At 35.3% G+C, this 27,483-nt stretch overlaps 1 protein-coding gene across 10 annotated transcripts in view; it reads left to right on the top strand.

Annotated features, from left to right (window-relative positions):
- Positions 1-27,483, top strand: part of POT1 (protection of telomeres 1) — an 80,671-nt gene that overhangs the window by 18,551 nt on the left and 34,637 nt on the right. For all 10 annotated transcript variants that reach the window (XM_064656166.1, XM_064656162.1, XM_064656165.1 and 7 more), the window contains 7 exons: positions 8,021-8,151; positions 10,343-10,633; positions 15,372-15,527; positions 21,624-21,784; positions 24,514-24,602; positions 25,694-25,738; positions 26,182-26,338. In XM_064656166.1, the coding sequence (XP_064512236.1) occupies positions 8,021-8,151; positions 10,343-10,633; positions 15,372-15,527; positions 21,624-21,784; positions 24,514-24,602; positions 25,694-25,738; positions 26,182-26,338 (1,030 nt within the window). The remainder of the gene's footprint in view (positions 1-8,020; positions 8,152-10,342; positions 10,634-15,371; positions 15,528-21,623; positions 21,785-24,513; positions 24,603-25,693; positions 25,739-26,181; positions 26,339-27,483) is intronic.

The following is a 27,483-nucleotide window of genomic DNA, read 5'->3' as shown; positions in this document are numbered from 1 at the left end:
TCTGCTTACTATAAAGTTACTGTGCATTTTGAAGTTGGATTTTTTCCCCCTTCTAAATGTAATTCTAATAAAACAAAAAAACCCAAACAGATTATGATGGTGATTTTTGATTTTTATGATCTTAATTACACATGCAGGTCTCTTAAATAATGTCACTAGCTGTGAATTTAGCTTCTAAATACAGAAATTTTAGAACTGAGAACCAAGAGTTAGTGGTTTGTCTGCAAAGCCTTTTGCGAACAGATCTGTTTGATCTTGCTCAAAACCTGCCAGCAACAGTCTGAAGGTGATGTGCTCAAGGCAGAGAGAGCACAATGCTTGCTCCACCTGCAGTGGAGGTTTGCTTACAGTTAGGTAGCTTAAAACAGCTAAAAACTGCACAAACATGGCGGCACAGCTGAAAAAAGTTCCAGTCCCAGCTAAGGTTCAACTAATGGCTTCACTTTTTGAAGACCAAGCAATCTTCAGACTTATTTTGAATTAATTTAGTGTTTGAGTGGGAGGAACATCTGGGGAGTCTGTGCAGATTTGTGTCTGTCAGCTTCAGTATGCTCAGCTGAACTCTGCTAGTATACTCTGCGCTGTGGGCATGCTTAATTACTTCCTTTTGGGGCATATAGTATTCTTCTAGTTAAACAGATATACTGGTATGAAAGACCTTATTGACAGGAAGTACTTGCTCCCACTTGAAGGTGAAGTGTGGTTTTACTGTACTTGTAGCTGCAGTTTGGTCCAGCACTTGTTCACAGAAAAGACAGGATGTGCATGTGCTGGTCCCTGGGCCATTGTTCAGCAAGTGTCAGCTGCACTGAAGGCAGCCAGCAGCCGTATTTAAGTTATGCAGAGCAGCATAGGATTTTTCAAGAATATATTAGATTAACTGAATAACTTTGGGGAACTCATCAGCATTTTTGCATAGTGTTGACTGTGTCAACAGAAGAAACAATGTATGGACAGCACTAGGGCCCAGTGCCCTGCTCTCTACAGGAGAGCAGTGCTGTGCTTCCCATACAGTTAGTTGTGGAAATGTATTCCAATTACTGTTTCTTATAGCAGTTGGCATGGCTTGCTCCTAGGAAACCTTTCTGCTCCACATTCTTACACAGCGCTGAGAAGGCAGTAATGTCCTGCAAAATAACTCTGAAACATAAAAAAACCCAAGTCTGAAGAATATGGGATAATCAAATTTAAATGTTAACATTAAAAATAGATGTAGTCATTAAGTTGGGAACTGAGCCAGTAATGGTCCACCTGTTTTTATAGCAAATATAGTGTGTGTTTGGTTTTTTTCCTTGTGACACTGTTATACTATTATCATATTCTACATAGTCATTGATAACATTAAAGTTATAAATTGCATTTTTTAAGATGAAATATTATTTTGATTGGTTTATATAGAAAAAAAGCAAATGATAGCTGTTAGAGAAAGGTATGGAAAAGATAGATGTCACAGTTCCGAAAATAGTTGGTGTTTGATAATACTGTAGCCCAGTAAAAGCAGAGAAGTACAAATTCCAATTGTTTTACATTAAGAAAGTTACAACACAACAGATATTCCTAGATGTAAATGAGGAATAATGGTAAGTGAAAGTACCTTCAAGAACTCAAAGCATTTAGACTTAGAAAACACAAAATTTGTTCTGACATCTAAATAGAAATGCAAATATTCATAAGATACTAAATTAAGTCTGTGCATGTTGGCTGTGAATATAGCAAATGTTTTAGCTGCAGTTAATATTTAAATATTAATATAAATACAATGATAACACAGTCTTTATGCTTTTTCAAACAGAAGGACCAAATTTAAAAATTAACAAAACATTTTATTTGTGTGTGAGATCTTACCACTGATACTCCTTCCTGCTTGATGTGCCATTAATCTGTAAAATACTTCATTGTAAAGGTGCAAGTATAATCTTGACCTGTACAGAGCAGAGAGCAGTCATCTGGTATTTAAGGTTGATAGATCTGTTTTGCACAGGTTGCCAAACAGCATCTGTCTGTCACTGTAGCAAGCTTCTCAAAATCTTAATTTTGTGGTGGTGTCTGGTAAGTGCTTTATCTGTAATAATCAAGGATATTAGCAGTGATGCATGGAGGTTCTCTCCCCTTGAAAAATATTGTAGGTTTAAGACTCAGACTTAAAAGCAAATAAACAGGCAAAACAAACCCCACAAAATCTTTTAAAGATTTTATTTACTTTTTTCACATTGCTGACATCAAAAAGAGTAAGGGAATTAATCAAATATAGAAAGTACTATTTCTGCTTTCTGAGTAAATCATGGAAGGGCAGTTCTTAAAGGATCACATGGTTGAGATTTGTCATTTGTCTGCTTACTTTAGCAAGACTTCAGAGAACATCCTGAAGACGAGCGCTGGTTGCTGGAAGCCAGTAGGACAACCATTTTTTCCAGATATGTAAAAACAATGAATTTAAGTGCACTGACTTTCCAGACAGCATGTCTCTGAAACAGCTAGGACAGATTTTTGCGAGTGAGTTACTCACTTCCATTTCATAAGTAGTAGAAACTTAATAGGGAAAATGATTATTTATTTAACTGCTCCTTCTTACATATATTAAGACTGAAGCTTTGCACTGTGTTCCCACAAAGTGGGTACCACTGGAGTGGTACCTAGTGGTACCTAGTTTAGCTTCATTAGTTTATATAATCTATAATTAAATATTCATCATTTCTATTACCAGTTTTGCATTAGATGAATATTAAAACACTGATGAAGAAATGAATTTTCAGTATGAGCATAAATCGTTTATTCCAGAGAAAGTTGTTTAACTAAGCATGCTTCAGCTCAAGACATGTAGTTTGAAATGTCTATACATGAGAACTTTGTGTTCTGAAAACTGTCTGAGGAAGTACTTCCAGTCCTGCTTGGTACAACAGACAGATGGGATTTTGTCTGCTAGATCTGTTGTGAGTGTTCAAAACTATATTCTAACTTTTTTTCTCCAACACTTTAAGAGTCTTAAGATACTTTAAATTTTTAACAAAGGTGATTTTCTCCTCTCTCCTCTTCCTTAATCCCAAGGACATCTCAAGTATTTAACCTTGAGATTTACTGTAAAAACAGTCCATATAGGAGAAAAAGAGCTTCTGTCTTTGTAGTGTCCAATTACAGAGATTATGTACTTGACCATGAAAGTTTTAGGGCATTACAATATGACATTACTGCTTCCCCAACTCTTTGTTTCATGTAGATATTCGTTAGTGTTTTCCATAATGCAAGGAAGAAGTATAGCAAGAATAATCCTTGCTGCTGGTTAACACTAAGTCATAGAAGTAATGTCCTATTTTCATGGGGAAACCTCTACATAGCTTATTCTCTTAGATACATGCAGTATATTCATATGTCACATGTTGAATTAAACATTTTATCCTACCTAGACATACATTTGGATTGTAACTATTTTATTTTTATGAAATATTTCTTAGAATCAAAATCAGTAAAGGGTAGCATTTTCAGAAAACGCACTTCTAAAAAGCTTGAACGCTTCCAGGTCAGCATTCTACGTGCTCAAAGTGCAGCTTAAGAACCATAAATCAGATTCTTAAGTGTATTTTGAAGCCCTACTTTTTTATTTTCAGTTTTTTATTTGATCTTGTGCCAAGCTCACCAACATTTTTAGGCTAGAATTTGTTTAAAACTATGTAGTTGAAAGAATTTACTGAACTATACCAGTTGGTCCACTTCAATTAAAATAGTTTTTAGTAAGTAATAGCAAACCAACTTTAGAGTGCAAACCAAAATCTACAGTAGTTTTTTCTTCAAAATATTACATTTCATTTTGTTTTTTTCGAAATCAAAATGTTGAGCATTTATTTAAATTTTGCAGAATGGAATAAAAACTGTTGCAAATGTAAAGGTAGTGATTTCATTTCTCGACCCCTGGGGGTTAATGTTCTGTTCCCTTCTATTCACAGTGGTTTGTATGCATTTCTTTTTTAAATAACCACTGTTTTTTATTATATAATATAAAAGATTAAAAAAAAATTAAAGGAAATGAGAAAATAATTAAACAGTTGAATAAATAGTTAATAGAAATCACAAGACAATCTCAAGTTACTTAGATCTACAATTTACAAATGTGATGGCATTAAAGCAGGTGCTTAACAGATGTTAAGCCAGATGTTTCTGGTAGTTACTGAATTTTTGTATTTCTGAGGGGTATCACCATGTTAGAAGTAACAAGCTCTAGTTAAACATCTTCAGTTTGATTCTTTAGAGGTTTTGTTTTGGGCTTCTGCAATATGTTTTTGTATATAAATAAATATACATACACATAGGAGTGTGCGTATATTTTTATTACTTCTTGTCTTGATGAACGTGTAGGGTAAATTAGCCGGTTCAGCTGCTTGGTGTTAGTACAGATATTTGTGTATTGAATGGCCTCAGTAATTCTTGAAAACATTAATAATGTTTCATTTAGTTATGAAGAGAGAATTTGCTACAGAAATTTCTGTCTTTTTTGTCTGTATTGAAATATAAGAAACAGAAGGCAATCTTTAGAGTCCCTAATTGCCAATGACATTGCCAAAAACCTTTTTATCTCTCTGCAGTGGAAGTTAACAAGTTCAGGACAGTGGGTTTTCCACTTAAATATTATTCAAGTCTACATATGTGATTGCCCAGAAGGGGATTTGTAATGTGACCAATGCTTTCCCCCTTAAGAATTAATACAAGCATATTTGTTAGGAACTGCTGAAGTCCTCAGTAAAACTAAAATAAATGTTTAATCAGTAAGTACTAAACAACTTGTCAGTCCTACAACATAAGTAACTACTAATATGGAAAGCAATTATGGTTTTCTTAGGATGACCAAAAAATAAATTTTTATGTGAAGCCGTGGGGTTTGGGATTTTTATATGTTTGTTGGTTTGTGTGTATCTGTACACTGTGGAGAGATGCTGACTTTCTGAGCATGCTGATGACTGATGTAACACTCAGTGCATTTATGAAAGGAAAGCTATAACCTGAAGAATGACCCTAAGCTGTCATGGTAGTGGAGGAAACTTTAGCTTTTCAATGGTTATTACAGGGCAACAAAACATTTGCATTTCAAACTATTTAAAGTCAGAACCTAAAGGCTTGTCAAATCAGCATTCTCCATGCAGATAATGTAATCTTCTACTGATCAGCAAATAGTTGTGGGTTTTTTATGAGATTAAATAAAAAACTAATTAACAAAGCAGTTGTTTTCTTAAAGAACAATAAGGACTAGTCTGAAAGGATATAAAAAGCATGTAAAACAGATGCATCACTGTATTTTCATTTAAACCAAACATCGCTTTTCTCTCCTTGTTTTCATAAAAACCAACTCTGAGGTGCTACAAGTAGCATCCTTACAGATAGCTGTCCATAGGTGGTGGTTCCTCACATGATGATAAGCCTGAGTGAGAATACCACTTCATAACAAGTATATTAAAAAAAATAGGGTTTCAGTTTGGAGTTCTCTGTAGTGTCAGCTGAAATCTGGTGCTTTTACTGAGTCAATCTAGTATGAAAGTAAAAAGCTTTCTTTTATAGTATATAAATTTACTGAACTGTGCATTTGTTGTGTCATGTTTTTAAGACAGATTATTACAAGTAAAATGTGTCAGTGGTAAAATTTTCTTTTTAAAGAAAAGTTAATCAGTGGAGTAAATTTCTAGAGTAAAGGAAAATTGATTCCAATATTTAAAGTTCCATTATTTACTTATTTATTTATTAGCTTGGTAACTAAGGGATTTTGCTTTGTTGGAAAGTGTGTTGAGAAAAATCAAAAGTTGGACCAATGACATTTACTGTATTGCTTTGCTTAACACCAGGACATTATTTAAATTCAACAGTTCTGTTTAGAGTTTGAATCATTTTTTTCAGAAAAGTGAGTTCAGTCACTAAACTATAATGATGCTGTGGAAAACAAAATAATTTTCACATTTTAGCTGGAGAAGAAAAGACAAGTGGCTTTTGATTTTTAACCTTCAAAAAGGACTTGCTGGATGAAGATTTCATTAAAAGAAAATCAGTCTTTATGCTTTGTTCTCAAATACCTTAACTGTAATTAGGTTTACTGTAGAAGTGATGTTTTGAGGTGATGATTAGGAATGGAAGACTGAAGTCACAGACAGAGAATCTGTGTTATGTAGATGATGTTTCTAGATATATAAAGCATGTGTAATATTTTATACTACTTTGACTAGGATGATTATCAGTCATATAAGTGTGCTAATTGCACAGAAAATTGAGGCAGTGTGTTAACTTCTGCTATTAAATAGGCAGTTGCACATGTGTGAAGCTGACTAGGTTCTGTAATCACAGCATCAAAGAGTAACCACCATTTTAATGTGGAGTATTTTTGTTATTTCACTCTTGATTCCAATATTGGAGTCTATCAATGCACTGTAGCATGTTACGCTGTATCCTCAAAGGATTGTAATTCTATGAAACATAGATTTTTCTTTTTAATTGGTCATTTTGCTTGTATTTGCAGCTGACCTGTTAAGTTAACCTCTAGAATTCATACCCAAAGAAATACAACAATCCGTCTTTGGATTACAATAGTAAATACTTGCAGTTTTTTCAGTCTGTGACTGAGCAGTGTACATGCAAGCAGGTATTTTAATCCAGTCTAACATATCTGTCTTCATATTTGGGAAATCTGTTCACAGAGTTTACATATGACTGTTGTTGTCTTTTGACTGCCTTCCTGTACCTTCTATATATAAGGCAAATCTGTCAGTTTTAGTGGACTGATAGCATTCTCTTTCAAAGCAGTCTAGCAACAACTTACATGTCTGCATCTCTTTAAAATGCATGATGGAGCTTTTATTGACTTTGTTTTAGAACTGTGACACCTTTGTTCAGTTCCCAGATATGTAAACTCTGGTTTAATGTCATTATCACTAATGGCCTCATAGAATTATAACTAAAGGAAGGTGGGGATTTTGATCATTTGGATTTTTTTGCTTTTCTCTTTGGGTTTTTATTTTTGAGAGATGAAGAGGTGTCTGTCAGGGCAAAACAGATTTGAGTTGAGGAATTTACTTCATTGCCAGTTAACATAAACATTTAATAACTTATTCAGAAATTGAGAAACAAAGAGAAACATTTGAAAACTTAGGGAAAACACCTTTCCTCCACCTCTCCCAGGCTCAGCTTCACTCCAGACACTCCTCCTCCCCTTTCCTAGTCTCTACTCCCCTTGCCGTGGTTGCAGGTCACTGTCTCTTGGAGGGACAATGGGTGATGCAGGAGATTGGGGTCAGTAGGTAGCATTCTTCAGGCAGGTGAACCAGCTACTACGTTGTGAAAGAGCAAGTGTGCTTTGACTCTGCTTTTATAAGCTGAAATGGAAAATACAGGTTTCATTTATGTCATCTGCAAATACTGCTCTATTCTGAGCTGGTTTGCATTGTCATATTTTTATCTTTTTTTGATTTTACTTTTAAAGTCATTAACAGAAGTGCAGTTCTATGAAGTTTAACTTCAAAAGGGCATATTTCAGATTTTTGCTCTATTTTCTAACTACTGCTGTGTGACTGTATTCTTGCAGTATATATATATATCTCCTGTATATTTTGTTGAAGTGAAAGGTATGTAATTTATGTTTTAATTTGCTTTTAGAACTTGTAGAACTCATTACCTCTTCAGAAGGTAGTGCAAAAATAAATCTTAGAAAAGAATTTCATAAGATTGTACGTATGCTCCTCATTTTATGGAGAAAGTAATTGAAACTTGAAAGAATAGCATGCCTGTTGTAGACAGAAGAAGAAGGTTTGTGTATTCCTGGCTCACAGACCTGTGCTTAATCACAAATTTCATTTTCAGTTTTTTGGGCTAATTATCGGCAAGGTGGGCCACACTTCAGTTGTTACGATACTGTAAAAAAATTAACTTTGGAAGAGTTACACAGATCATAGCAGAAAAAAAATTTGCCATATGGGTGCTCGTCCCAAATTTAATATCCGTGTGTTAATAATTTCATAATGCCTGTTTCTGATTCAGACACTTTTTCATTTTACAGATTATTGCTCAGTTGTAACACTTGTGGACCCATCAAATGTGAAGTTAACATGCACTCTTTTTAATGGAAATCCAGATTCCCTACCAAAAATTTACAAAGTTGGAGATATTGCTCGATTTCATAGAATAAAGGTATGTACTAGAATGTTGAGGGTTTATGTACTTGTTTTTCTGCAATGACAGGACCATAGGAATAATTTAATTCTACATGTACTGAAATTAACACTTGGAGATATTGGATAAAGCAGTTGATTGATAAAACAGCTGTGGTTATGGTATGGACCAAAACTGAAAGTAAACTATTATTTTTTTTTCAACAACATTTATTAAACTACTTGACAGAAGTCATGTGATGATACTTCTAGATGAACAGAGTTTAACTGACATAAATGTGCACAATTTATTCTTCAAACTAATAGGATTAAGGAGTTTATTTAGGGCTTCTGTTGTGGAGCAGTTTAGGTCAGCTGGAGAGTTACTCCGGTAAAAGGAATCTGTCTGGCGTTGTTAATGTGCAGAATGCTCGAGGCTGCTGCTTCTCTGTTTTCCTGACTTACACCCTATTCATCTGTATCAAAGGTCATGCAGAAAACAGTGTTTATTAGCTTTGATACTGCTTCTGCTGGATGTTTTCCTTACCTCTACTGCAATTGTATAAGGAAGAGGAGCCACACTACAGGGACTGAATAGAAGTCTTGTAATGCTGGACCGTACTTAAAGAGGTGCAGAGCAGGACCAAAAACATGATTTTACCATGTTGCATATTAATTTGCAACATAACCATACATAACTATATACTTCCTTTTTATGTAAAATAATTGTAGCAGAAATGAATAAATGTCATGAAAGAGGCCAGTGGAAAAAAAGTTTGCATATTTGAACACTCTTGAGATATCTAGGAAGTTTAAGATTTTACAAAAGGATGATAAAAGGGATAAAGATCCGTAGTACTAAGCATGTACATTTTGATATGCTGTAGCAGGAGAACAAAGAAGAAAACCCCATGACAATAAATGTAAAAAGTGGTAAGATTTATCCACTGTTTGAGTTTTGTACCACTGAGATTATTAAGAAAGAACTTGTTAAGATTCAGAAACAATCTTCTGTTATTCATGTATATCATAAATATTTACAATTGAGAGATAAGTTAGCTAGCCTATTCTGGGTTAGTATAAAGCTTCCTTAAGGTCATCTGTATGTATAATTAGAGCGGAATGAGACTGTATTTAGATTTTGAAGCCTTTGTTGTTAATCACTACTTGAGATGTGTTGTTAGTGCTGGAAGTTCATTAATTTAACTTCAGATGGGAAAGTCTTATGCTAAATTTTAATATTTTCTCTGAATCTGTCACGGTGAGAGTTACACATATACACTCATTTCTGAAATTCAGTGGAGATAAAAACTTGTTTATTGCTTCTGAAAACAAAGTACATATTTTGTAATAAGTGAAAAAGGAGAAAGTAGAAAGGAATCTGGTCAAAATAAAAGAATTGAAAAGTTGCATGGGTATGGTAGGTTAATGTTGGATTTTTTTGAGGTATGGGAAGTACACATTAAAAAACCAAACAAGACCACTGTCAGGGAAGTTATGCAAACATATTTTTATATATTTATATATATATATATATAAAAAGTGCAGGGAGCAGTCAGACTAGTTTAGATCCTTGAAGGAATGCTTCAGACTTTACACATTTTGTTTTACTTGGTAGCAGATACGCAGCTAAATCAGCAGGATTCAGGGGACCTGCCATGTTCAGGGCAGTAGACACTGAGTAATTGTGAAAGCTGTATTCATAATTCAAAGAATGAAAGCTGGTCACTGTTTGCTTTATGGAAAAAAAATACCTCCTAGAACTGACATTTTCTGTTTCAGTTCTGTAATACTGGGAAACAGGGCTGTTGTGAGAGGCAGAAAACAGGAATCCATAACTTTGCTCTCCATTGCTCTGCTGTGTAAAAATTAATTTCTCTTTTGCCTCAGTTTCCTCATTTGTAAAAGCAATCCTGATGTGTTCCCCACACAGATATTTTGATGTGTGTGAATAAAATACTCTGTAATGATGCTGTGCATTTAAAGGCATTAATCTACCTCTTCAAAAATTTTTGGTGTAAGGTTATATTTTCTGCCTTCTTATTTGTTTTCTTATGTTAATGTTAATTTTGTTTTCTTTGTTTTCGTTTTTTTGTTTGACTCTGTTCTCCCCATAGCACCAGAAACAAAAATGATCAATGGTCCTTTCTTTATGCACATGATAAAGCAGAAATGTATTTTTATTTCCATGCAGTGCAAACTTTTTTTTTTTCATTCATATTTTGTAACAGATCAGGGAATACAATGGACAAATGCAGGGAATTACCAGTGGAGGATTTGCATCCTTGACATTTGATGGAACTGTAGGAGCGCCAGTAGTTCCTCGAACTTCTAGCAAAGTGTACACTTTCATGGATGAAGAACATAAAACAATAGAAGAATTACGTGTTTGGGCAGCCAGTAATATTTCCATCTCTGGACCAGCAGCAAAATTGTCTAGTGTTCAGCCAATGCTGTTCTTTGATCTCACTTGCCAGCTAGTAGGAAAAGCAAAAGTGGATGGATCTTCTTTTCTTCTAAAGGTAATTTGTTAGATTTATGTATTCAGATGTTGTGATACATTTTTTGATAAGGCAGACATATTAATTTATACCCTGAGATTAGCTCACTTAGAGCACAGTGCTAATAACGCTAGGGTTGTGGGTTCGATCGCTGTACAGGCCATTCATTCAAGATGATGCTTGTAGATCCCTTCCAACTCAGAATGTTCTGTGAAATTCTGTGAAATAATGTTATGTAGATAAATGTTTTGACTGTAAGCAAATTTGTGATCCTGGGCCATTTTATTTCTATGAAAAACAAAACAGAAATCACAGTACTTTTTGAAGTTGTTCACCTGATTTGTTTTTTAAGAGAGGTTTAGTAAGATGGCATTGTATGGGTCATCATTTCACATTTGTAGATAAATATTGCAAGATTTCTTAACCTTGAAAAATGTTTGTTTTAAACTTCATTCTTGTTTTTTAGTTAGCATTTACTACTTGTTTTTCTAGATCTGCTGAGTATGATTAGTGCAGTAAGTAGCACTATCTAAAAAAGAATTAATATATTAGGTTATCTGTCATGATGGATTCTAGGTAGTTTCTATTAGTTATACATAAGCACTTTGGGCATCAGTGCTCACTGAAAATACAAAATGCCAAGTGCCACACAACAGGATAGTAATATCCAAAGGTGATCCTTAACATTAACTAAATAAAAGGGAGGTCTCCATAATATTCCTGGTTTCAACTCCAGATGTATCAGTCTGAAGTTATTCTGAAACTCCTCTGCCTTTATTTTTCTTTATTTTTTAAGTTGATTGTTAAAATGTGAGTGATGATCAAGCTGTTATTTTCCACTTTATGACTTCATAAAATTGGTTCTACTGTGTTAAACTGTATTGTTACAATGTTTTTAGAAATAGCACGTGGCATTGTTCCTTCATTAAACCAGCAAAGATTTTTCTAATACAGAACAATGCATGCACTACACAGAAACAAACCTTAAGTGTGTGCTATAACATGCTCTGCAACTGATACAGACATTTCCATTTAATTATCCCTTGTGAAAGACATATCAAATGAGACCCAGTAAAATTTCAGAACTTTGCGATCTGTAATTAAGTTGTTAATTGATAAGTATATCTTCAGCATTGAAGGACCCTTTGCAATGACAGAGACAAGTGCTTTCTTAAATTATTAATATTTCTCTACACACTTTTCTGTGTTGTAAGATTCGAAGTCGATTTTGTCACTTGTGTGTAGTAAAGGTAATGACTTAGGGAAATCTTAGGATAGACTTAGGAAAGTAAAAGTTTGAAGTCAAATAATGATAGATGAATTTTTCTGATACATAATTCCTCTGACAGTATATATTTTTAGCGTTATAAAATATTAAATACTTAAACCCATATTAAAATGCAGCAGACAAGCTTATAAATGCTACATTAACATTGATATGCTGTTGGTAATTCCCTCCATTTTTCAACAATGGCAAAATCCATATCTTACATCAAATATTGGCCATGATAGAAGAGAAACTTTTCTAAAAACTTTTAGACAGATCTCTGGTTATTTTGTTGATTTGTTAAACAAAAAAAATCAAACAAAACAACCAAGTCAATGCCAGCTCATGGAGTGATCATTAAATACTATTTTATTGTATTCTTTTGATTATGCATTTTATAATAATGATTTACATTTATCATGTTATTCCAAGTACATCAGTTATAGTAGTGGCTGTTTATAGTATGAAATATCATGATTATTTTAAGCATTAAGCCAAGGTATATGAGTGGGGATGGCTTCAATGACAACTAAAATGAATTTCAGCAATTTTGTACATCATCTATAGCATAACATTTAAATTACACTTGATAAATTAATTGCTAAATGCACAGCAGCTGAGGTGGATATGGCATAAAGATGGTATCGCTGACTTGATTATTTATTACCATTTTCTGAGAATTTTCTTATTCAAACTGATAGAGACTAAAGAATTCACAATAGAAATTATTCTGTCATTTATGGCTTTCATAAGAGTTTTACTGTTATTCTTTTCTTCCCTTCTGCCTGTCAGTTAAATTATGTACATTAAGTCATACAATGAGCATACTCTGCTGAAGAGAAAAACAGGTATCATTGTGTCTCTTTCATTTCAGTGCTTTGCCAACAATGGTGATCAAAGGTTATCATTAACTTAGCTCCAGGTTGTTCATGACTAGTAAAAGAAAAATTTGTTGTTTCTCATCCAGAATTAATTTAACCAGTGTTGAGTTTTCATCCAGTGTTTGTTTTTGAAACCAGATCAGTTTGAAACCAGGGTGTTTTCATGTTTCCATAATTTGAGTAAAGCAAAGCTGCCAAGCTCCTGAGGTAGAGAGCTTGATCTGTTTTCATATTTGTGCAAGAAAAAAAGAGAAACCAACTACTTCCGCAAAGATTTTTTTTTTCTTGTAGAGAAAGCTTACATTATTATAAATTCCTCCAAAAGGTGCTGGTACTGGCCCCATTAGTTCCTCTGGCGAAGGACATTTCAAAACTAAGTCACCATCCCTTTATCTGAAAAGGGTGCGTACAGGTTATTTCAATCCATTTGTCAGATCCATCTCTCCAGTGTAGAATTAAACTACCAAAGTGTCCCAAGTAAAGCCAGCTGAAATAATAATGAAAAACTCAACAAATTTAAGATTCTTTATTTTGTCAAAGTGACTAAATTCGTAATAGATATGCACTAAATCTGTTTCTCAAGCTCAGTTCTGGAAAAGATTTGATAAGCAATAGGTAACCTCTCTTTCAAAGGTGGTTTCAAGTATTTCATGGTGCATGATCAGAAGATTATAGGCTTTTTTTAATCTGTGGCAGCATATACCATCTCATTATCTGGTCCTTCAGAATATACTCTTACTTGGTGTATTAGGGAGAGTTCATAGCATACTGAAGCTGAAAACCATAACACCATTGAAAGCTCAACACAACTGATATTTATTACCAAGAGGTGGCCAACAAAACGAACAAATCCAAAAGAGAGGAAGGAGGAGAAAAATAAGCCCATCAGTATGACTTCCCCAGTCACCCAGCTGTTGCTTATAAAATTATCTTACCGACCTAGAATGCCTATAATTACCCCATAGCAGAAGCTGTATCCTTGGAGAGTCAGTAAGTTCAAAAATTGGCTGGCATCCCCAACAAAAGGCAACGTTGTCCTTGAGGTGAAGCTTGCTTCCCTCCAAAAAAGAGTTATCTGCCTTTATACAATTAACTGACTGACCTCAACCTAGGCAGGTGTGGTCAGCACTGCCCAGCCAGAGGCCCTCAGTCCCACCCCCCATTATACAAGTAATATCTCTTCTGCTCACACGTGGCTTTCCCTATGCCTGCGTATTGCACCTGGGGCGTCTTTCTTAATTGAGTTGGTGGGTTTAATTCATCCTCTTCCTCCTCAATCTCACCTTCAAGCAACCTTGAAAGGCGATTAGCCAATCATAGAACACCAATTAAGTATATTTATACAAGATTCTCCCTTTCAAGGACGAAATTCCCATTTATCAGTGTTTGTTTCTCAGTACTTGTCAGAGAAAGAACAAAACTTTTACAGGTGGCTGGGCCAAACACAGACCAAAAGTATCAGCGTAATTGAACCCTGATACACTTGGCAATATTAACTTGATGTAATGGGTCATTTTCACTGTCAGCAGTGAAATTCCCTTTTTTCTCTTGATTTTGGATGGGTATTCCAGCCATGAATTACTCTCGGTGTATTTATACATAGCTTTGCTGATTCTTAGATCTTTTCCTGTGGGTCTGTTGATCCAAAGCAGTTAAGCATAAGGGATAGAAACCCTTTAAAAATTGAGCTTTGGTGTCTTTTTTTCTTGCCCTCTGCAGTACGTAACTTATGGGACAAAGTGCCTTAGTATCACAAACTATGAAAATCAGCTTCTGTTGAACCTATATGCATGAAATCCTATGAAATACAGCATTTCAGAATAATGATACAAATGCTTCTATATTTTCCTTTTACTGTACCAGTATTTCAGACCATTATTCTTGTTGTCTTTGAGAAGAGTATATCTCTCAGGAAAGCATAGTTAACAGAGTGATATTTGATTTAAGTAGTAAGATTTTGGTACCAAAGTGCTAAGCCTGTTGGTAAACTTACTTTTTCACAATAACTTTGATAGCTCAGAAATAATTCTATTGATATTTCAGTACTAGGAGTATATTAAAGGTTTAGCTTTAGGCACACGATTTTTAGAACCTTTGTTAATAAGTGTATGTTAAGTACTGATGTTTTTCTGATATGTTCTAGATAACTGGTAGTGTATCCTGATATAGGAGATCATCAGTAATTAAGTCAATATATACTGTTTACTCAGTCTTCACATACAGTAGCTGAAGTGGTTAAAAAGCCCCTATACTATGATCAAAATATTAAGTATAGACAGTGCTGCATATGATGAATTCTAATGATTGTAACTTCTGGATTAAAGTTGAGGTTTTGCTAGAGCTGATTTTTTTTTTAAATATTAACAATTCTAGGTCTTAGCACTTGATCATATTCTCGATAGAGGTTATTTTATGCTCTGTAAGGAGTAATAATTAAAAAAACTCCATAAAGTCTAATTTAAGTATTTTAAGGACTTTTAGGCTAAGACTACAATTGGGATTTCTTATTGTTACTGATTTTTAATCAAACAAAAAATTTTAAAAAAAAAGTTATTTAAAATCTGAATCTAAAGTATTCTGAGTACATTGAAGTAGTTCATTTGCATTGCAGGTATGGGATGGCACAAAATGTCCCTATCCAACGTGGAGAGTACCTGTGGAAGCAAAGGACCTGGAAGGAGAAAGGGTTCTTCTTTATCAGCTGAGAAATCTAATGGTGGACATTCTAGTCTATGATAACCATGTACAACTGGCAAAATCACTTAAGGTAATGCACAGTTTGGTATTTCTGTCTCTCTTTTTGTGGCCTATTTTCTGCTTAGAAGTCACTTCAGAGAATGTATTAATTCAATTCTGCTGTAATTAGTTTCATGTTCCTCTTTATCTTTCACTGTATTTCCTGTACCTTTTATTTGAATGCAAAACTCCTTCAACATATGTTAAACAGCCTCATTACTCGAAAATTACCATGAAAAAAATTCTTCCAATTAAGCCGTTCTTTTCAGACACTGTAATATAATATATAATCCTGTGAAAATAATGAACTCAGAAAATGTATTCTATGCTTTAGAATTATTTTTAAATGATACAAAGTGGAGTTAAACTCTTAGTCCTATTTAAAACTCTTAATTCTAATGTCAATAGAAGATTTTCTGTTCTATAAACTTCTGCAGTTTGCAGTGCAATCTTCATTTAGTGGATCAGTAATGTTGATTATGCTTAAATAGAGAAAACAACATAATTAAACATTTGATCTTCAGCAATACTGCCATCTTGCTTCTGAATACAAGAAATTAGCAAAGAATACATCTTTCATTTCATGCCTTGCCCTCTATACCCAAGATCGTTTTTAAGAAAACATTAACTAGAAAATAAAGCTAAGTGATAAACATTTGTTAGGCTGGGGCTATTGGCAGACATGAAATCAATTTGATAAATTAACATCCATTCATAAGTAAATGATGAATGATAGCAATATAAGTGTAAGGATTTATGTAAGAATTCATAACAAAACTGACAGAAATATTTCATTACTTACAAGTTCTCTTCCAGAATTTTTCTCTTGCTAACTGGTGTAATCTGTTGATAAATAATTGATGTTCCAGTGAAGCATTATGTTTTGAAAATTAAGGGGAAAATATTTTAATACTAATAAAACATAATTTCTTGAGTAGTTGATATTACTTCTTTTATTACTCTCACCCTTTTATGTTCAGGAATTCCTGTTGAATATGTGATACATGGGATGTTTTCGTCAGCTATCTCATATTTTTACTTCCTATAAGTTTGCCCTTTCTTATTTCTAAAGCATTTGTACCTTTGCCGGATACTGCACTGTGTAGTAGAAGCTCTAATTTCATAGGAAATTGCTAAAAAACCTCCTTTGTCCTTCTGAGCAATGCAGGCTGTTTTTCTCCTGGCTATGTCCAAAGTTGCAGTAGTTTCAGTCATGAAAGCTGTAGAAGTTTAAAGTTAGATCATTTTCGAACACCACTTTTTAGTGGATTGTCTTAGTGAAGTTATCAAAGAAAAGGGGCCGATATGCTAACAATTAACTTCAGAAGTATTTATTCATTTCAGGTTGCAGCATGTAGAATTAATTTTATTTCACAGAATAAAATAAATATAATAAAATTTTGGGGGAGCTGTCCCTAAAATGGAGGGGTTTTAAATACTAGTGGAAATCATGTCATATCATAAGAAAGTAAAGTGAAATCTGTATATTTTATTTAGTTCAGGGTCTTGTTATGCAAAGATTTTTTTAAAAATTCATCTATGTAGAAGTATGGAACTGGAGAGTGTTTAGTATATCCATGTACACCTTCCCAAGTGTGATTAGATGTTTTGCCAGTTTATGGTTGCAGAAACAGTAAAAGTATGCTAGTTTTCAGCCATGTCTTCTGCATTTGACAGTAGCTTAGAATTGCCATTTTTTATGTAAATTGTTATGGAATTGTTAGGTTGTTGTGTACTGTTTGCAGTGACAGTTGCAGCTCAGAAATGACATTTTATGTAGGTGCAATCCCTTTTACACAGCCTTGTTAACATGAAGGGCAGGTTGAAAAAAAACCTGAAATATTTTAAAATTGCATCTGTAGGCACATGTTCCGACAAGGAAGCTCTGAGTAAGCACTACACACTAGAGAAAGTGGGTAATGTACTACAGTGAATTTTTGGCAAATGCTGGAGCACGAGTAAGGAATATTGCTGCAAGAGTTTGTTAAAAACTCCTTGTTTAGGTCGTCTGTCCAGAGAACACTGAAGATTTGAGCATTTTATCCCATTTTCCGAGGCAGTCAAATAATACTTACAATTTTCAATTGAGAGAACTTCAGTAACATTGAAGATATGTTGCTGTTGATACCGTATGTAGACTTTTTGTTCCCTGTATTTACTGGCCTCACTTTCCTACTGGGTAAGATTGTGGCTTTTCAGCATTTGGTGCTTTGACAGAACACAAAAAGAATTTTCAGAAATCTCATCTCTGAAGTAGATTATTTCCTGGGGCATAAAGACACAAACAAGGACTACAACTAAGCAAAGAAAATGGTGTTCACTGGTTTTGCTTGAAATTGCCTCTTCCTCTGGCTACCTGGGGTGCATGAGGCTTTCTCATTACTCTAGGAACCCCAGCCTACAACTGACTGTCTGGAATACAGTTGCTCCACATAGGTTGCAGTTTGTTATTCTTCAGCCTTTCTTATGCCAGTTTTTCCAGAAGTTCTCAGGATTCACTGACAGTGCCATAGGATTTGGGAATAGGTCTGTGATGTGGCTTTCTCCATCTTAAGCATTTTGCTTAGATAATTAGCATCGAGATGAGTGAGCATCAGTGGTCAGTCAGTGCATAGTAGGGGTACAGCTGTCCTCAGCTGGTTAGAGATTTCCTTATGTTCTGTCATTCATTGAATATGTGGTACTGTGCCTTCCTCTAATGGCTTGATAACCATCAAGTTTGTGTTGCCATGCATTTTCTGGATAGTACAATTAAAACAATTAACCTTGAGCATATATATAAGTCCTAGTCTGTAGTTTCACAGCATTTGCTTTGTGTTACATATCTTCAGATGTAGAATTTGTATATTTTCAGCTGTTTCTCCCACCATATAAAATGTCATCTCTTTTTTGATAGTAGTATGGACCAAGAAGTCTCACTTTTCTAGTGCCAGAGTCACATTTTCAACTTGAAACTTCAGTGAGTTACTACATGGCTGTAATACCTAGCTTCATATTTTTCAGACATAGGTAGCATTCCTTTGACCTGTCAGTGGTATTCTCCACACCTCTGTCTTTTTACTTATTAAAAGGGGAAAAAACAAAAGATGACACCCTCTAATCCCAACCCTGAGTCTTTCAAACCCTTAAATGGATTTAGATTGGTATTTCTAACTGCAAAGGACTGTGCCCAAATGCTGTGTATATACTTCCTCTAATTTTCAAGAAATTTTGCACCATTTACTCAGTAAAATTAGACTGTTGATATGATAAAAATGATGACAAAGAAATCCCATTGAATATAATCAGCCATAAAAATAGGTATAAAAATTACTACAGATGAATTTGTTAAGTGATACCTGTAGATAAAGACACTTTCTTGTCATTAGTGCTTTTCTGGTCCAACATGAACATTTACAAATCTGCCATGATAAATGGCTATTCTGAATTCATCAGTGTGAATGTCAACACAACCCTATAAGTTTTGAAATAATCATGAGAATTTCCTATGCTAGAGTTTTATTAGTTGGCTGGTTATAGGGAACTGCATATGTGACTTCTACATTTTAATTCTCTCTTGCCTTAATACATATTTTTTAAATAGTCATATTTGAATTAGACTGCAAATAGGGTATTAGTATATTTTATACTACTGCAAAAAAATGTTTTTATTCTGCTTTAATTCATTTTAAATGAACTTGCTCTAAATGAAATAGGTAGTTCATAAACAGAACTGCTGTAAAGTCAAGTAAGGAGCTGGTTTTGTACTATATTTTAGTGATGGCTCTGTAAATCGTGTTGTTTAATGTAGATTATAATTTCTTCTCAGTCAAGTATATAAAGTGCTCAGTCTGCAGGCATTCTGTAAATAACAGTAACATTTTTATCCATAACAACCTGCTCCCTGCTCTTAACTGTAAGCAAGGCTGCCGCCCGAAGGAATCCATGGAAATGGCACCCTTTTTGCACAGGCAGCTCTGGCTTGACATTCAGAACCCTACGGACTTTTTCAGTATTTGGCAATGCTGATCATAATGCTTCTCTTTATTATGGTTCTAAGTAATATTAAAATACATAAAATAACATTTTCAAAAAATAATCTAATAAATGCATATATAGAAAGATTATTTTATAGTGATGACAAATCTTGCAAAGTGAATGCTGCGCTAAAATGTGTAGTTCAGTTGACTTTTGCATGAATTTCAGCACACAAGTTTAGAAGGTAGACTCAGCACTTCGTATTTTTTGCTTCTGAGCTCTCATCTCCCATGTTTAGTTTTTTATACTTGTACATAGAGAAAATACTTTTTTCATACATTCTTTTTAAAAGAAAAAAATCTGTCAATTATAATGAACTTCTTCCTGTTTATATGCAGATTACTTTGGGGGTAGGAAGTAGTTTGACACTGTTTTATTAACTTAAAGTTGTTTCATAAGCAGAACTTAGCTAAGAACTTTAAAAAAAAAAAACTTTCTCCCAAGGCATTTGTCACAGTCATTCAATAACTTTATAATATGAGTGCCCCTTGTATTTTTGGATATTCAACGTAATTAAGTGAAATCAATATCTGGAAAGGAGAAAAACCCAAACTTCTGGATAAGCCTCTTAACTGCCATCTAAATGCACAAGCTGTCCTGGTAATGCTTTGAATGAACAAAATGAGCAGCCCCCTAACAGTGCAGATCAATTAAAACTCTGGTAAGAGCTCCATGCCGGAAGCAAAATAGGTGCAGGCTGAAGTGCAGTTTTTATGTCCCTGCTGCCCGAATTGGAAAATATGCTACATTTTTCGTGTGTGATTATTGTTTAAAAGTAGTTTGATATCCGCATTATGTAGTCACAGTTTGTTCCTTGATACAGAGGAGGAATCTAGACACAGGTTGCTGCTCCATCTACTTTTATGCATGTGTACATAAATTTGTGAGTGTTGTACTAAGACCTGGCCAATCCAATCTAGGTTTCCATTGGTTAAAGTTAAAGCTGAAATAAGACTTAACAGACTTGACTGCTGTAATATTAATTTTAATTGAAGTAAATTTAAAATAATTTATCATTTATATAGGATTATTTAAAAAATACTTAGAATGAATATAAATCCAGGTTGTTGAATGTGTGTAACTTGCCAGCTATCCAAGTGGATCTTAGGTTACATATTTAAAAAAAATATTTTAGTAATTGTGTGGTTAAGTCTCCAGATTATCTGCCTTTAGAACCTTGGGTTTGATTTTATTTGTTTGGTTGGATGTGTGGGGTTTTTGGGGCGGGATAATGGGTATGATATTTTGAAATAAAAACAGAGTTATAAAGGTGTGTTCAATGTTCAGATCTCCATGATTTTATTTTTTAATAGGTATTTGTATAAGTTAGCTTAAGTCCATTTGTGTAACTTAACAAAACTGTTTCAGAAAACACAAAATAATTTTAAGCAAAAGAAGAAGTATATTCTCCGTGTACCTGAGGAGAAGATCTAACAAAGTTAGGAAGAGTGCCAAAATGTTTCAGTTTCTAATATGTATTGCCTTTTCTTCTGGTGCTAAAAAAATGTTATCTGTAATGTAAGTGTAAGATCGGATAAAGAAATCAGAGTAAACAGATGTGTTTGTATGTACACCTGAAGAGATAAAAAGCTGTGCATGATGATGGACATGAGGTCAATTGCTGAATGTGGCCATACATGAACAAATCACAGGACTTCAGTCCCCAGAGGACTGTGTTCTGAAAATAGAAGGGAAATTAAGCCCTCAGGAAAGAAATGTATAGACTCGTTTGATCTTTCTTCTGAACTGTGTTTGAGAATTAGGTTTATTAAGAAGGCTTATGCTGGTTCTGAATCACCCTTTGCTGTCAGTAATGTTGTCTGATAAAGCAAAATAAACAGGTCGCCCAGAGAGGTGTTGCAGTCTCCACATTTAAAAATATTCAAAACCCAACTGGAGACAACCCTAAGAAGCCTGCTCTGGTTGACTCTGCTCTGGATGCAATTGAATGAGGCAATTGAATGAGGCAATCTCCTGAGGTCAGGAGATTGTTTAACAATCTTTAGCTGTTATGTGATTCAGTTCAAACAGGGAAGAAGCTTTATGAGGCCTAGAAGCCTAGAATTTTCCATGTAAACAGCTAACTTTGTGCTGTTTTGTTTTTTTTCAGATTGGAAGTTTTCTGAGAATTTACAGCATTCATGCGAAACAAGCAAGTGCTGATAATGAAGATGTCTCACATATAGAATTTCATCTTCATGGTGGCACCTGTTACGGTCGAGGAATAGGAGTCTTGCCAGAAAATAACCCCGATGTTAAGGAACTAAAAACGTAAGTTTTATGTGTAGGTGTTTTGGGGTTTTTTTTCCTAGGTGATTCTTGAAAACTCTACGCTAATGTAACAACTGTATAGCTTAGAGTTGCAAACATATCTAAGAACCAGAAACTCTGGAGCAGAATATGTCTTTAGCACCACTAAGATGAAGAGTATTTGGAGGGATAGGTAAATAAAGGCTATTTTTTCAAATTTTGAATATAGTAGGTATCAAGATTTCTATTTTATAGTGCTGTAATAATAAATTCTGGCCATATTAGCATACTTACTCTGTATTATGGTGGCATATAATCTTCTGAAGACAAAAGCCTTGTTTCAGCAAACAAATTAAGCACATTTTAAGCATGTACATATGTGTTAATTGAAAGTGGTGAGATTTAAAGATGTTCAAAATGAAGCAGATAATTTACATGCCTTACTGAACTGTGATATATTCATAAGGAATCACAGAATCATTTAGATTAGAAAGGGTCTTTAAGATCATTGAGTCCAAATGTAAACCTTGTCCAAGTCCATCACTAAACCATGTCTCTAAATGCCACATCTACACATCTTTTAAACACCTCAAGAGATGATTCCTCCACTTCATGGGCAGCCTGTTCCAGTGCTTGACAACCCTTTCCACAAAGAAATTTTTCTAAATACCTAAACCTCTCCTGGCACAGCTTGAAGCCATTTCCTCTTGTCCTATCACTAGTTTCCTGAGAGAAGAGGCCGACCCCCACCTTGTCATAACATCCTTTCATGTAGTTGTAGAGAGCAATAAGGTTTCCCTTCAGCCTTCTTTTCTCCAGGCTGAACAACCCCAGCTGCCTCAACTGTTCCTCATATGACTTACTCTCTAGACCCTTCACAAGCTTCATTGCCCTTCTCTGGACTCACTCCAGCACCTCAATGTCTTTCTTGAAGTGAGGAGCCCAGAAACAAACTCAGCATCTGAGGTGTGGCCTCACCAGTGCCAAGTACAGTGGGACAATCACTGCCCTGGTCCTGCTGGCCACGCTATTTCTGATACAAGCCAGGATGCCGTTGACCTTCTTGGCTGCCTGGACACGCTGCTGGCTCATGTTCAGCCCACTGTCGACCAGCACCCCCAGGTCCTTTTCTGATGGGCCACTTTCCAACCACTCTGCCCCAAGCCTGTAGCTCTGCATGAGGTTGTTGTGACCCAAGTGCAGGACTCAGCACTTCACCTTCTTGAACCTCATACAGTTGGCCTTAGCCCATCAATCCAGCTTCTCCAGATCCCTCTGCAGAGCCTTCCTGCCCTCCTGCAGATTAACACTCTGGCCCAACTTGGTGTCGTCTGCAAACTGGATGAACCCTCAATCCCCTCGTCCAGCACATTGATAAAGACATTAAACAACTAGCCCCAATGCTAAGCCCTGAGGAACACCATGAGTCACCAGCCACTAGCTGGATTTAACTGCATTCACCACCCCTCTCTGTACCCAACCATCCAGCCAGTTTTTTACCCAGTGAATAGGCACCTGTCCAGTTGAATAGCTAGTTTCCCTGGGAGAATGCTGTGGAAGTGAGTGTCAAAGGCTTTACTAAGGTCCAGGTAATCTACATCCACAGCCCTTCACTCATCCACTGACTGGGTTACTTTGCCATGAAAGGAGATGAAATTGGTCCAGCAGGACCTGCCTTTGATAAACCCATGCTGGCTGGGCCTGATGCCCTGGTTATGCCTGATGCCCTGCTCATGCCACATGATGGCACTCAGTATGACCTGCTCCATGACCTTCCCTGGTACCAAGGTTAAACTGACAGGCCGGTAGTTCCCTGGATCACCGTCTGACCCTTCTTGTTGATGAACATCACATTTGCTAACTTCCAGTCAACAGGGATCTCCTTGCTTAGCAAGACTGCTGATAAATGATGGAAAGTGGCTCGGTGAGCACTTACACCAGCTTCCTCAGTACCCATGGCTGGATCCCATCCAGTCCCATAGACTTGTGTATGACTAACTGGTGTAGCAGATCACTGATCATTTCCTCTTTGATTATTAGTGCTTCATTCTGCTCCCCATCCGTATCTTCCAGCTCAGGGGGCTGAGTACTCAGAGAAAAACTGGTCTTACTATTAAAGACTGTGGCAAAGGCGGCGTGAGGTACCTCAGCCTTTTCCTCATTCTTTGTCGCTATGTTTCCCCCCACATCCAACAAAGGATGGAGATTTTCCGTAGCCTTCCTTTTGTTGATGATATATTTGTAGAAACTGATTTTGTTGTCTTTCATGGCAGTAGCCAGATTAAGTTCTAGTTGGGCTTTGGCCCTTCTAATTTTCTGCCTGCATAACATCCTTTAGTACTCCTGAGTGGTCTGCCCCTTCTTCTAAAGGTTATAAACTCTTTTTTTCCTTAGGAAAGGCTAAGTCACCAAAGTCCATATTCCTTTATCAGAAATTCTGTTTCCAGTAGTACATGTTTCTTTTTGGCACTCTATTGTGCTTAATGTTCCAGAAGTGATTTGGAAAGGAGTATCTTATCTGCATCATTAATATAATTCCCTGCAAATTCTGGCTCAACTGAGTTTTATATCTCTGCTGGAACCTTTATGAGTGAACATTATACCTGTGTATTGATAATAAATAGGTATCATATAACTGTCTGTGTAATCCCATTATATATATGTGTGTGTGTGTGTGTTGTGTGTGTCTGTGTATGTAGATATATGAAAGATTTCTCTAGATTATAAAATATTTAATCATTTATTTTTAGATTCTTAGAATCTGTGGATCTGGCAGACAGTCAGAATATGGAAAGCATGTCTTCAGTGGAATTAGACGGCACTTTTAGCGATTTTACGGGTAAGAGCAATTGGTCTTTCTTCTAACAGATATATATGGTCAAGATAAGGTCACAGTTACTGCTTCTCTAAGTATGTAATGTTAATTTCACATGCAAAGCCTTAGAGAATTATCTTGGATTATTAGACTGGAAATTTTCATTACCCTATCTTTCTGTCTCCCAGCCTTTCATATTACATGGAAAGATACTTTCATTGGAGGTAGTGAATAAATTCTTAAACACAGATGGTGTTCTTAATCATATTATATTAGATCACAAAGCAGAGTTATGTAACTACCTTCCTCTAGGATTCTTCAGGGATAAGCACTGAAAACACTACTGAACAGCTGTGTGTTGAGGAGCCCTGAAGTCATTGGATGGAAAGCTGTGTCAGTGGCAGACCTGTAAGGTGCAGTGCCATGGAAAAGTAGCATCTTACAGACAGTTTTAGAGACCCCATATTATTCTTTGAATGGCATTTTTAGCCCAGGATAAGAATAACTAAAAGGGAATTAAACTCTAAAGGTGGTTGGACATAACCTCTATCTTTGCTTCTAACTTTTAAAATCCTGTGTTACTTAGCCATTATTAATGTACTGTGACTGGATATTTCTAAAAGAATGTAAAAGTCAAGAATAAATAAATACTTCATGTCCAGTCCATAACAGCAAATTTAGAAAGAATTTTGCTCTTATTTACTGCACTCTGTGTGTGTAGTAGAGGTTGTTCAGAGGAGGAACCAGGCAGTCCATTAGAATAATGTTTATGTTCTTGTCCCAAAAGATTGCAAGGGATGAAAACAGTTTATGTTAGCAGATCATTCACAGTATGCTTCTGGAAAGTGTTCATTTGATGAGCATTACTATTTAATGTATGTTAACTTCCACTCAATATATTAAATCTTGATATGTAATGTTTGCCTCCTGCTTACTTTGCTTTTTTCTTTTGCTATGTTATTTTCATACCTTATTGGGATTTCCATTTTCCTCTGTTCAGCTTTTGGGTTTGTGTGGGTATCTATCTGCCTATCTACCTACCTGTTTTTGTGTGTCCACATAATAAAAAAGAAAAGAAGGAAGGAAAATAATTAGGTAATTCTTCTTGATTTTAGATCTTGAATCGCACTTACAGAGATGTCAGCAGTTACCTGTTACAGGTAGGTAACATTTTGACCTAAGGTGAATTTGAATTTTGCTAAAGAACAGAATAGTTTTGAGATATTGTGTCAAAGGCTGAAATAATCTTTTACTTATTGTAGGAAGAGCTATTCTAACAGTATAAGTGTATCTATGTTACATTGGTTTTATTTGGCTTTTTAAGAAATAGAGCATATTTGTATATTCTACTTTCATTTGTTTTTTCTACATGTTGAATTTCTGGACCCTGAAGTACACCATGCTCCTGCAACCTGTTTTAATTTATCTTACAGACTGTAGTAGCATGTTGTATTGATAAAACTGAGGCTGCAACTGGGAGGGAAAGAAAAGTTGGAAATTAAGGAAAAATGCAAACCTGCAATTGCCATTTCCTGTATTCTAAATATTATGGTGTTTAATAGGTATGCATGGTGCTTTTTTGTGTGTGTGTATTGTTTTGCAGTATTAACAGATCATCAGGATTTGAATAACACAGAACTGAAAACCATTATGAACAGCACAGCTCCTCAACAGTATCGCATTAGAGCAAAGCTGAGAACCTATAAACCCCAGAAGCTCCATCAGTCTGTTAAACTTCATTGTTCCAAATGCAACTCCTTGTAAGTGTTTCACGCAGTATAAGTAATTAGGAGATGTTCTGTATGTTTTGGGCTGCCTAGATTTTCAGCGTGTTTTCATCTTTTTTGTGTAAAATAAGCTGAATGTAATTGAAACTCACTGATAATAGGGAGGAAAATTTTAAATCATCAGATGAGTTCTATTTACGAATCCTTTCAGTGCTCTCAAGACAGTGACTTTTCTTTATTTTCAAATGCAGCAGTGCAGTTTTTCCATACCAAAGTTGTATTTAACTACCTGTTTCTTACTTGCAGTTTTAGAATAGGATATGCAAAGAGGTATGATAATCTCCAAGTGAATGAGTAAAATATCTTTGACTAAAGTCATCTCCCAGACAAGGCATCTTTTCTGGATCCAAAAATATCGGAGAAATCATAGAATGGCTTGGATTGCGAGGGACCTTAAAGATTATCTTGGTCCAAACCCCTGCCATGGGCAGGTATACCTTTCACTAGACTGGGTTGCTCTGAGTCCCATCCAGCCTGTCCTTGAACACTTCCAGGGATGGGACATCTACACTATTCACCTTGTTATTTTTGTCCTTTTTTCTGACCTGTGTGCCTTCACTGACCATTGTGTCATTGTTATTTCCCCTTTAATGCTGTTTGTCATTGTATCAAATAATGCTCACCTATTTTTGATTAAACTGCTGAGTGGTATGCATTGAAGTGCTATCCATGATCATCTGTATCATTTTTTTGCCTGACTTAACATCAGTCCCAAACAAACAGCTTTATTGTTACTGATGTGAACTATTGCTTTCTTTAATGATGGCACATTAGCATTCTCCTAGCCTTTTGTAAATTTTTGCACAATCAAGATTTATCAGATGCAAACATCACTGAGACAAGAAAATGGCCCTGCTGTCCTTCTCTTAGAGCTTTTGGATGCAAAGTATGCCTGCAGCTTTAACAATACTGGTCCTTATCAGATATTCATAGTGTAACAGAAGTACTTCAGCATCTTCAGAACATACAAGGACATGGACTTTATTGCCAAGTATAAAAAGGAGATAATTACCTATAATAACTATGTCTGCCACTTTTGTCACTTGTTTATATATTTGTCAAATCTTTATAGTAGTAAGCAGGTACAACTGATAGAATTTTGTTTGTTCTTTATGAAC

The sequence above is a fragment of the Pseudopipra pipra genome, chromosome 5 (genome assembly GCF_036250125.1).
Source record: "Pseudopipra pipra isolate bDixPip1 chromosome 5, bDixPip1.hap1, whole genome shotgun sequence".
Taxonomy (NCBI): Eukaryota; Metazoa; Chordata; class Aves; order Passeriformes; family Pipridae; genus Pseudopipra; species Pseudopipra pipra.
This window is presented reverse-complemented; position numbering and strand designations above follow the sequence as displayed.